General features: G+C 52.6%; 1 protein-coding gene across 3 annotated transcripts in view; it reads left to right on the forward strand.

Moving 5' to 3' along the window:
- VLDLR (very low density lipoprotein receptor) overlaps positions 1-11,787 on the forward strand; it is a 38,801-nt gene that overhangs the window by 4,776 nt on the left and 22,238 nt on the right. For 2 of the 3 annotated variants that reach the window (XM_045289195.1, XM_045289197.1), the window contains exon 1: positions 11,250-11,394. The exons of the other annotated variant lie outside the window; for it this stretch is intronic. In XM_045289195.1, the coding sequence (XP_045145130.1) occupies positions 11,271-11,394 (124 nt within the window). In that variant the 5' untranslated portion in view covers positions 11,250-11,270. Of the gene's footprint in view, positions 1-11,249; positions 11,395-11,787 lie in introns of those variants that run through there. 3 annotated transcript variants of the gene reach the window in all.

Consider the following 11,787-nt stretch of genomic DNA (forward strand, 5'->3'; position numbering starts at 1 on the left):
CTGACAAAGACTACTGGTTCCTGAGAACTCCAAAGCACTGGGTGGGGCATATATTTTCAAAGCTTTTTTACAGCTATGGCCTAAACCCATTTAAAGATCAAATTTTAATGACTGAAGCAAGTGGACTTACAAACTTTCTATTTTCCTACTTTCCAGAAACAACCCAGTAAACAGTGTGGCATTATCTGACCTCTGGTTAGACAAAGATGGAAAACTTCCAGGAGGGCGAGGTCAAATAAGCATCTACTCTCTATGTTATGATTTGTTTCTCCAGTACCCCACTCCCAAGGTACCATAATGTATTAGTCTAGGTACTTTGGAGAAACAAGGGCCTTCCTCTTTTTGCCTCCCTTCCACAAATCTTTGGGAGTAGAAATTCTCATCTTTCTCCTAAGGAGCAGCTGGTGGGTTTTGAACCTTCAAACTTGTAGTTAGCATCCCAGAATGTACCCCACCATGCCACCGGAGCACAGTTACAGCTGAACATCTTTCAGGTGTTTTCTGCCTTCAGCCACAAGCCATCTGGCATCAGCAGTGATCTCCTCATTCCATAGCCTCTCCAAGTTCACCTTGAATTCCAGGGCGCCCTGCCGATGCCCTGCTCCAACTGCTTTTGAATGATCTTCAGCAATATTGTATTTACATGTGATACTATGTTGTGTGATACTTTCCACCTTAAAAAGCAAGTTAGGCAAAGCCGTATGTTCACTTTGCATTAAACCAGGTGAGAGTCCCGCTGTTCTGTGTCACACCGGAGTATGTGACATGCCACCAACAGTGGCAGAGAGAAGCCCAAGCAGCACTTAAAGCTCTTCAAGGGAAGGCAGGCAGGCACAGCTTTCCAAACTGGCAGGAGTTGGCAGTCGGCTGAGCAGGTATTAACCCTAAGTCACCAGGCCAGCGCTGGTTAAATTTCATAGCCCAAAGGCGGGTAGATGGGTTCCTTTCCTAATCCTGGTCTACCAAACCACCACCACCACCACCCAAAAAAACCCAAAACCAAAAACAACTCACTGCCATGGAGTCAATGCCAACTCATCGTGACCCTGTAGGACAGAGTAGAACTGCCCCGTGGGCTTCCCAGACTGTCACTCTTTACATCAATAGAAAGCCCCTTATTTCTTCCAAGGAGCTGCTGGTGGTTTTGAACTGCTGACCTTGTGATGAGCAGCACAATGCATAACCCATCACACCACCAGGGCTACATTTGCCTCTTTGTTTCACAGCCCCATCTCCACACACGCACTGGCACTGGTTTTAAAACCTTTGGGAGGAGAACAAGGGTGCCTCACAACTCTGGCAGGGAACCTACGACACACTGCTACGAGAAGTTCAAGTTCAGTGGTCTACGTGTCCTGGCTGATGGCCAAACCCAGAGGCGTTCCAGAGCATGTCTTTCAGCAAGGGGGCCTGCTTAGAGTCTGGAGCCCCCGTGTTCTTTCCGGCCAGGGTCTAGAAGAAGCACAGTCTACGGGAGCTAGCCATGCATGGCTACTCTGATCACAGCTTGTCTGGTAGATTCTGACTCATGGCAACTGCATGGCTCGTCACCTTGATTCTTAACAACAAACAAAACCAAACTCCCTGCCACCGAGTCAATTCTGACTCACAGTGACCCTGTACGACAGGGTAAAATTGTCAGTCTTTACCGAATAGAAAGCCTCCTCTTTCTCCTGTGGAGCGACTGGGGGTTTCCAACTGCTGACCCCGAGGTTAGCAGCACCAGTGTGTAACTACTATGCCACCAGGGCTCCTAATCGCCTTGAAGAGTGGCCAGGAGAGCAGGCAGGGAGCTTCGCTTACCAAGGGAAGCACTGGTGGCAGCTGGTAGTGGTAACAGACCTGGCTTGGTGGGGATAGGGAGAAGTGCTCTGTCTTCCCTGGAGAGCCCCAGGGGAAGGTGTGACAAGAGGAATGTTCCTGTGGGCCAACAATGAACAAGGCAACAGAGACTCACAGGAGGGTCCAGCTGAGCCCCTGATGGCAGCTCCAGCGCCCTGAATTCACGAGCAGGTTGGCTGTCCACCTTGCCCTCTCGCCTACTTCAAGTGGCATCTTGCCAGCATGCCTGCCCTGTGTCCCTCTGACGCTTGGCCTGTGTGGCTTGATTCCCCAGACACCTAAACACGCTGAAATGCCAAGCTCAGCAGAGTTGCCCAAAGTCACAACCTAAGTACAACATGCTGCAAGGCTCACTGCCATTGCATCAGTTCCAACTCCTACAGCCCTGCAGGGCAGAGGGGAGGGCGCTCACAGCAGCCCCTGGGCTAGTCACCTTGACTTCAGAACAAAACAAGAAGCCAAACTCAACTGCCACCAAGTCAGTTCTGACCTTGGCATCCTTACAGGACAGGGCAGAACTGCCCCTGGACATTTCTGAGACTGTAACTCTTTAGGGGAGTAGAAAACCTCATCTTTCATCCACAGAGCAGCTGGTAGTTTTAAACTCCTGACCTTGTAGTTAGCAGCCTGATGCACAGCCACTCCACCACTCAACTCCCAGTGACTCAGAATGGGACACCTGTGGTCCATATGAGTTCACTGGTGATTTCCCCAAGTCGGTCACCCAGCCTTTCCTCGTAGGTCACGTTAGTCTGGTAAGGAACTTGGACACAGCCCAGAGACGTGGGAACCAAAGCCTCCTTGGGCCCTCCTGGTCACTCTGCTGTTGGTACCTGTCTTAGTTACCTAACACCGCCGTAGCATAAGTACCACAAGGAGGGTCCCCGAGGGTGGTAGGGTGGGGGCGGGGGAAATAAAGAGGAGCTGATATCAAAGGGCTCAAAGTAGAAAGAAAATGTTTTGAAAATGCTGATGGCAACATCTGTACAGGTTTGCTTGATAAAATTGATTTATGGATTGTTATAATATTTGTAAGAGCCCCCAATAAAACGATTAATAATAAAGTACCACAAGGGGATGGTGGAGTGAAGAAACAGATACTTATTTCACTCACAATTTAGAAGTCCAAATTCTGGGGAAGCTATAGGGGAAGTCTCTGTCTCTCTGTCTCTGTCTCTGTCTCTGTCTCTCTCTCTCTCTCTCTCTCTCTCTCTCTCTCTCTCTCTCTCTCTCGGCTCAGGAGGAAAGCCCTGTGGCATTCAGTGGGCCAAGGCCAAGGCTCAGTGCAGGTTGACATCCATGTTCCCCTGGGTCTAGGAGGTTCTCGGTGTAGCGCCCCTGGGTCCAAAGGACATGCTCTGCTCATGGCTAGTTTTTCTTGGTGGTAGGAGGTCTCTCTCTCTCTCCTAGCTTGTCTGACCTCTTTTATATCTCAAAAGAGATGGACTCAAAATATAACCAAGTCCAACAGATTGCATTTTGCCTCATTAACGGTACTAGCCTATTCCTGCCTCATTAATATCACTGCGGTTGGAATTGATAGGCTCATTCCATCAGATCTCAGAATGGAGGATAATCGCACAAGACCAAGGATCATGGCCTAGCCGAGTTAATGCATGTGTTCTTGGAGGGGGGGACACAACTCAGTCGACAACAGTACCCGTGGTGACCCCACCCACAATGAAATCAGTGGCTGCCCAGTCCTGTGCCATCTTCACGAGAGGTAACAGATCGAACAATGTTCCGTTGTTCACAGGGCGTTCACCAGCGGGTTTTCAAAGGGGATGACCAGGCCTTTCTTCCTAGCCTGTCTTAGTCAGGAAGTTCACAGTGGTAGCTGTGCATGAGGTGCACTGACTGGCAACGGAGCCCAGGTCTCCTACACCTTGGGCTGCCATCTGCAAGTTCATCAGTTTGACACCACTATCCACTCCTCCAGAGAAGGTTGAGGCTTTCCATTCCTGCAAACAGTGACGGTCTTGGAAACCCACAGGGACCATTCTACCCTGTCCTTTCGGGGCACCATGACTCGGAATCCCTCATGGAAGGGGAGACTTCCACGCCTGGCCCACCACGACTTTGATAGACACTCTTAACACCTCATAAAAAATAAAGAATCCTGGGTTAGAAGTCGGGCCGCTAACAGAAAGGTCAGCAGTTTGACACCACCAGCCACTCCTTGAGAGAAAGACGGGGGTTCTACTTCTCTGAGAGGTACAGTCTCGGAGACCCACAAGTGCAGCTCTGCTCTCTCCTGCAGGACCACTATGGGTCCGAATCGGCTGGCTGGCAGTGAGTGACTTTGAGTTAGGTGTGCTAAGTACACTGCAGGGGCGGCAGGAAGAACCAGGTGGTAAAGCAACACCTCCCCAGGTAGCATGGGTCTGCTGGTTACTTCTGAACTGCTAAAAAAAAGCCAGAGGATGCCTGCTGGGGTGTCGGGAGTCTTTCTTGCAGAAATTCTGCTTAAAAGGGAGTACGGTTGGCTTAGCGATCCTTTGCCCACGTGGGAGCTGAAAGATGCCGCAGATGCCTCATGGGTGGGTGTGCAAGGCCGCGAGGTTGAGAGAGGACGTTGGAGGGAAAAGCCAAGCTGCTGGCAGTGGCCAGCGTTGTTGAGGGCATCGCCAATGTGGGGAGCCTGGGCTGGCCCTGCTGGCTGCGGCCTGTATGTGTCCAGCCGCAGAGTGACCTGATTTAGCAGTGGCAGGGGGCTGGCAGTTCAGCCAACATAAAGAGAGTCAACCCCTGGGTGAGAGGCCACCTGAGGCAGGCATCTCAGATGTGATGTCCTAAAACCAGACCAACGGGTCACCCCGGGTTCACTTTGGACCAATGGTGACCACCCGAATTACAGGTAGGTAGAACGTGTGCTCTGTCGTGTTTTCTTGTGATTGTATTTTTTACCTAAGTGGATGGCCAGGCCTTTTTTCCATGGTGCTGCTGGGGGGGTCCCAACCACCAGCCTTTATGTTCCCATTTCCCCTGGGAAATGTCCCTAAACTCATCACCAAGAATTTAGACTCTCATCTAACAAAAGCTAGGAGATGGGACAGGTGACCTCACAGAAGTAACAGGATCCTGGCAGCGATGTCCTGCTGCCAAGCCTTGCCACACGGCCATCTCAGTGTGGCCAGAAGTCAGATCTGGGTCTGACCGCGGAGTTCCAGCCTCAGTTTCTGCTGCCGCTGCTGCGCTGTTCAGGGGCTGCAGGTGCAATTTTCAACTTGCATTGACCCCACAGGACAGGAAAGAATTCCCCCTTCGGGTTCCCTGTGAAACAGCTTGGGCCCCGCTTTTCGGCGGCACACGCTGACTGCCGTCCAGTTGATGCCGACTCTTAGGGACTCTGTAGGACTGGGTCAAGCTGCCCCTGTGCATTTCCCAGACTGTAGCTCTTGGTGGGAATAGAAACCCTATCTTTCCTCCTTGGAGCAGCTGGCGGTTTCAAACTCTGGACCTTGCAGTTCGCAGCCTGACTGTGCCACCAGGGCTCCTTTGGTTGTTGTCGTTAGGTTGCTGAGTTAAAGTTCATTGTGCCAACCTGGCCAATAAACACACGTGGGGCTAATTGAAGGGCGGGATGATAAATGGCTCGGTCAGCTTCGCCTTTCTAGTTCTCGGGTCTCTTGCTTTGTGGTGGTCGGACCAGGGTGCAGCTGCCTTAGCCAGTTGCCTGCTTCAACTAGCAAGGCTCACTTCCTGCAAGACATCCCCAAGGAGAGGTTGCATGGACCTACCCCGATGCAGCCCTGGGTGCTGGAGCAGCCGTGTGGAGACCCCTGCTAGTGCTGAGATGCTTACACGTTCACTGATTCGGCTTTCCTCCTGCAGTCCGGTGTCATTAGTGTGTGTTTTGTGAGGTGGAGGACTTTGGATTGGTGTCGGACATATGGATTTACGTTGGACTTGTGGGCTTGGTTAGCACTGGGTTGGGATGTTTTCTTGATGCGCACTTACCCTTTATATAAAACTCTCTCTTATGCATGAGTTTCTGTGGATTTGTTTCTCTAATGCACCCAGACTCACACAGGTGCTATCGAGTAGGTTCCCTTTCCCAGTTCACCCCTACTCCCCATCTGCTAACATTCCACCCTCTGCTAGCAGCGCTCAGCACCCACCGCTTCCTCCTACTCCCTGTGGTTTGGCTGCGTGACCCGTGTTCAGACATAGGGACAACTGTGAGGATGATGCAGGGCTAGGCAGTGCTTTGTTCTGTTGTGCATGAGGTCACTAGGAGTTGGAACCTTCACAATGACAACGATGGAGCCCTGTGGAGGCAGTGCTACTGTGTCATAGGCCCATGATGAGTCAGAATGGACTCGACACCCAGCAGCCACAGGCCCACGGGTCTTCCCCACGTCTGTCCAGTAGTCATAGGACAGTGAGTGAGGTGATGGGGCTGAGAGGCTGTAGCTGCCCCCAGGAAATAATGCTGCGGCCTTGGCGGTGGGGTGGCTGCTGCAGTGTGCTTCCCACGCCCCTGCCCTGCTCCTGCTTGTTGCTTTTGAGCACGCTGCTTCCTGGCATCAAGGTGGAGGCCAGCTCCAGGCCCCTGTTGAGGCTACTGTCCGCACTGAGTGGCTACCAGCCCCAGGGGCTAATCTCCCAGTGCCCCGTCCAGCACTCTGCTGCTGGGATCCTTAGCATTCCCACCGGATTCTTTTTGCCAAGAGATAGCTCGACCTTTCTCCTAGTCTGTCTTCATTCAAGAGTGCTACTGAAGCCCCCCTCCCCACCCCCTCCGAGGGAGACCCTCCTGGCATGTTTGCAGTCCTGGCTGCGTAGCCTCCAGCCTCCACACCGAGCCTCCCAGTCTGTGTTGTAACCAGCCTTCCAGGTGACAATGATGCATGAGCACCTTTGAGTTCCACAGATGTGAAGCCCCCACCCCAAACCAGAATGGGCCCATGGAGTGGATTTCTCCTGGCCACCCCATTTGAACCAGAGTAGAACAGGCTGCAAGGGGTTTCAATGGCCGTGCCCTTTCAAAAGTAGATGCCAGGTCTTTCTTCCAAGGCACTCTGGGAGGACTCCAGCCACGAGTCTTTTTGGCAATAGTTCGCACCCCCCAAGAATGCCAGAGATCGACTCCCCCACCCCATCAGCTGAACTCGCTTAGTTCAGGGAATCAGAGAGAAGCAATCAAGTCTCGGACAATCTGTGCTCCGAACTGGGCTCGTCCAGGGACTCTGGTTGGCCGGATGGCATGGGCGATGGCTTGGGTGTGACTGTGCCGGGCCTTTCCTCAGCCTGCGCACCCCCTCCTGTTGTGTGTGCACCGTTTGCCTCTTGCTAACCGTCCTCCTGCAGGAAGACTAACATGCTGACTGGGGAAGCTGCACGTCCCAAGGCGAGCTCTCACCCATGAACAGAAGAAAGGCTGGCGTCAATGTGGCAGGCAGATGAGGTGATCGGGACTAAAAATAAATGCCCTTGGTGGACCCAGAAGTGCCAGAATACATGGACTGAAGGAATGATGCCAGATAACGACACCCGCGGGGGCAGGCAGGGAGAGCTGGGTGCAGGCCTGTGCAGTGAGGCAGCCTGAGCCACTGGCCGGCCAACTGGAGGTGTCTGAGACCGCTCCCCTCCATCAACTCTGACTCACGGGGCCCATGTGTGTGCATCAGAAGACAGCGCCATGGGGTTCTCGGTGGCAGCGATTAGGCCTTGCTCCCAAGGCCCCCCAAGGGAACTTGAACCCTCAACCTTGCAGCCAGTTGTTGAGGGTGGAACTCCCACCCCCTAGTATCTGTATCCCTAGTTTGCATGTTCCAGAGCTTCTGGGGAAGTGCTACTAAGAGACCTTTGGGGACAGGTCAGGTTGTCCGGGTGTACTGTCAGGTAAGTGGTCCTGAACCTTGCACCCATATGGAGGGACCTCCTAACCGTGGCATAGTAGTTTATGCGTTGGGCTGCTAAGCATGAGGTCAGCAGTTCAAACCTACCAGCATTTCTGTGGAAGAAAGAGGCGGCTTCCTGCTCCTGTAAATAGTAACAGCCTCGGAGACCCACAGGGACAGTTCGACCCTGTCCTATAGGCTCCCCGTGCGTTCGAATCCACTCAATGACAGTGAGTTGCAACCATCACCACTGAGTTGGAATCGACTTGTAGCCATCCTCCGTAGGGTTTCCGAAACGGAACATCTCTGTAGTGAGATGCTCCCCTTTCTCCGGGGGGAGTGACTGGTGGGTTTCAGCAGCTTTGGTTAGGATCTCAAAGCCCCAGCCACAGCGCCAACCATGGGTCCTTATTCATTAAGTTCCCTGGATGGCATAGAGTTCTGAGCACTAACCCAATGGTTGGTCATGGTAACCCATCCAGCAGCAGGGCAGAAGACACACCTGGTCAGCTTGCATAGAGATTATAGCCACTAAAACCAGAGAGAGAAGTTGTGCCCCCGCCCTCGGTTGCCAGGACGTCAGTCTGCGAGCACATTGTTCGGAGGGGGCAGGGGGCACTGGCAACCTGTCTTCAGTTTGCAGAAAAACTCAGAAGGTCCCCAAACCTGGGAGCTGTCCACCTGTCTTGGTCACGGTGTTGACCACAGTTGAGGTCAGCCGGGCTCCTGGGACAGCTGCCCTGAAGGGAAGCTATTCTCACCGTCTGCTACCTTCTGTGGAGGGGGCAGTGTACTCATGTGGCATTTGCTTGGAATGTAAATGCCTGCCTAAGTGACTAGGTGCAAGAGACTTCCAGCCCCCCTCCCCACACCCCCCAAAAGGCGAGGACAGTCTTTCTGAGTCTCAGAAGGAAACCTGATCTCCCCCCACTGTGTCATTTTTATCATTGGTGCCGTTGTCTGTTGCGAAGGTCCACAGCAGAGCCGGCTGGGCTCACGGCCCAGCAAGTACACTTCAAGGGCAGGGGTGACCCGCTTCTTATCCAGCTGTTTCCTGTCAGGAAGCAAGTGTCTTTCACAAACTCTCGGGCCACAGGCAGTCTGCAGGGCCAAGCTTGCCTGCCTGGTGGTTATAGGTGGGAACCCAGGGTCTTTCCCGCCATGTCACCCACCCCCTGTGGCCCTTGGGCATGCCTGTGAGATGGTGGCCCAGAGGGATCATTTCCCTAGTGTGTTTACACCTGTATTTCTGAGCAGACTGGTCTGGGTGGGATGCCTACTGCTTCTCCGTTCAGGGTTATGTTTTTCTATTGATTTCTTTTTGACGCATCCTGGGTTTTAGTTGTTCTTGGTAGGCCACAGGGAGTCCTGGTGGCCTAGTGTTTACACATTGGGCTGCTAACCACAAGGTCAGCAGTTCAAAACCACCAGTCACTCCGCTGGAGGAAGGTGGAGCTTTCTAGTCCCTTAAAGAGAATCTGTCTCGGAAACCCATCATCCGACCAGTCCTGTAGGGTCGCTGTGAGTCCACCCTGAGTCCGTGGCAGTAAGTTTGGGGGGAGTTGAGGTGGGGTGGCTTCCAAACACGGACGTTTATTTTCTCGGCCTTCAGAGGCTGGGAGTGGGGTTGGAGGGAGCAGGCTCTCCTGGGAAGGCTCAGTCTCTGGGGGCTCTGGGCAGGGGGAGAATTTGTCTCTTCGGTTCCTGCCCAGGGCACTTTCTTGTGACCCAGCTCCCTTCCCCTCCCCTGTTTTGTGTGAGGTTAACGCAGAAGCACTGCCTGATGTGATGGACAAAGCCCGTTTCCAAAGGGGAAGGTCTTTAAGTCCACTTCAACTCAAAATGGCCCTCTGTGGAGGCAGGGGTGGAGCAGCTCCATAGGGCTTCTGCTTCTTAAAAAAAAAAAAATTAACATACACTTCAGTGATTAAGTTATTAGCAGGAGTGGTGCATTCATTGCCACAGTCCGTTTTAGAACATTTTCCTCCAGCGACTGTGCTGGGCAGTCTGATGGCCCCTGGTTCCGAGGCTGTCACCTGTGAGATGCAGGTCGCCCTCTCCGTCTCCCCAGAGCTGCTGGGGGCTCCACCTGCCCACCGTTTGGTTAGCAGCCAGCCGCCTCACCTTTGTGCCGCCAGGGCCCCTTTGTAGTTGGTTGAGCAGTATGAGAACCACTCCCTCCCGATCCCTGCGAAAGCCCTATTCTCTTGTGTGGAACGGAGTGCCTGGGAATGGATGGATAGGGGACACGGGAGGCAGGAAATGCCTTTAAGATGTACAGCTTTGGATTTTATTAGTGGTTAGCAGGGCTAGCCTAGTGGTTTACAAAGTGGGCTCTTAGCCACAAGGTCAGTGGTTCAAACCTACCAGCTGCTCTCTGGGAGAAAGATGCAGCTCTCTGCTCCTGTAAAGATGTGCAGCCTTGGAAACCCAGAGGGACCGGTGTATTCGGTCCTATACAGTTACTATTGCATTGACGCGAGGGCAGTGAGACAGGCGGGGGGCTGGGCGAGGGGGAGTCCTTGGTTAGGTGGTCCTGAGCTTCTGTCAAGACAACCTTAAGGGCCAGGTCTGTTAACTGCTACGATGTTCACTTTTTACACCACGTGTATATGTCAATGTATGCACATATCCATAAGTGTGTATGTATAGTATATGTGTGTGTGTCTATAGAGTACGTAAATAGTATGTTTTTATTATACACACATATAGGGGTTTCTTAAAAAATTCAGGGAAAATGGAATTAAAACATAATGGAAATTCTCTATAAATTCTTATGTGTATGTGTGTACATACATACATGTATGTACACATACATGTATGTATGTATACATGTGTATAGTGTGTACACACTATATATCCACATGTGTACAACATATACACATTATATATATATATATATACACACACACACACACACATACACATGCACAGACATACACACGCATATACAGACTAACCCAGCAAGCCACCTGGGCTCCTCCTATATGGTGTTTTACATGTATAACACACATTTATGTATAGGTACATATATGTGATGTATGCACACACACGTGGAGCCCCAGCAGCACAGTGGGTTACACATTGGGCTGCTAACCACGGAGACAGTCGCTCCCCAGGAGAAAGATGGAGGTTTCTGCCCCCGTAAAGGTGTACCCCTCAGAAAGCCCGGGGGATGATTCTGCTCCATCTCTCTGCTCTGCCCATGGCTTGACGGCAGTGGGTGGGGCTGGTAGTTTGGAGACACACATCACATTGTGTCCACACGCCTTTCTGTTGTAGCCGGGCCCTGGCTGGACTCTGTGAGCAGAAGAGCGAGAGGATTTTGAAAGCCGCTGGGTCACATGCTAATCTCCCCCGCATTCCCCGGGGAACCTGGAGAGCTCCCAGAGAGCCGGGCATCGCTGATGTCACCAGGGGCCGGGCTAGAGGATCGTGTGCACACACAAGAGTCCTAACCCGTGCCTGTCACTGTGGGGTGGCTCCTGTCACCAGCTGAAAGCTGGCTGCTGCTGTACCGTGGGCCCCAGTGATCCACAGGAGCTGTGTGTGGCCACTGGCTTTGTGCTCGAAACATCTACAATGTGTCTGCGAGGGAGAAAGAGGAGGCTTTCTGCTCCCATAAAGAGCTACAGTCTAGGAACCCCCGGGGCAACTCTAGCCCAGCCTCTAGGATCGCTGGCAGTCGGAAGGGCCTGGATGGCAGGTAGTGGATTTTTTTTGCTCGGAGCTCGTTTGCTTTAAGCTGTCAGATCCGTGTCTTTTGTCTGAAGTCATGTCCTTAAGGGGCCTCTGGAGGCTGGCGCTGCGAGTGACAGAAACCCTGGAAGCCTACAGTCTTTCGCAAGGCCAGACGTGCCATCGTGGCCCACGTACCAGGATTAGCCCTTCCACAGTGGGAATGTCACACCCTGGCCTCAAGCTGAAGAGTCCTTGGTTGGGACCACCCCGGAGCATCTGGGAAGAAACACCTGGTGATTCGCTTCTGAAAAGCCAGCTGTTGGAAACCCAGTGGAGCCCAGTTCTCTGGCAGCCGCAGGGTTAACAAGAGTTGGGTTAAGCTGCCTGGAAATCGGTACCTGTATGAGAGCTGACATTC

The sequence above is a fragment of the Echinops telfairi genome, unplaced genomic scaffold, assembly GCF_000313985.2.
Source record: "Echinops telfairi isolate 266 unplaced genomic scaffold, ASM31398v2 ScPeMD7_25;HRSCAF=90, whole genome shotgun sequence".
NCBI lineage: Eukaryota > Metazoa > Chordata > Mammalia > Afrosoricida > Tenrecidae > Echinops > Echinops telfairi.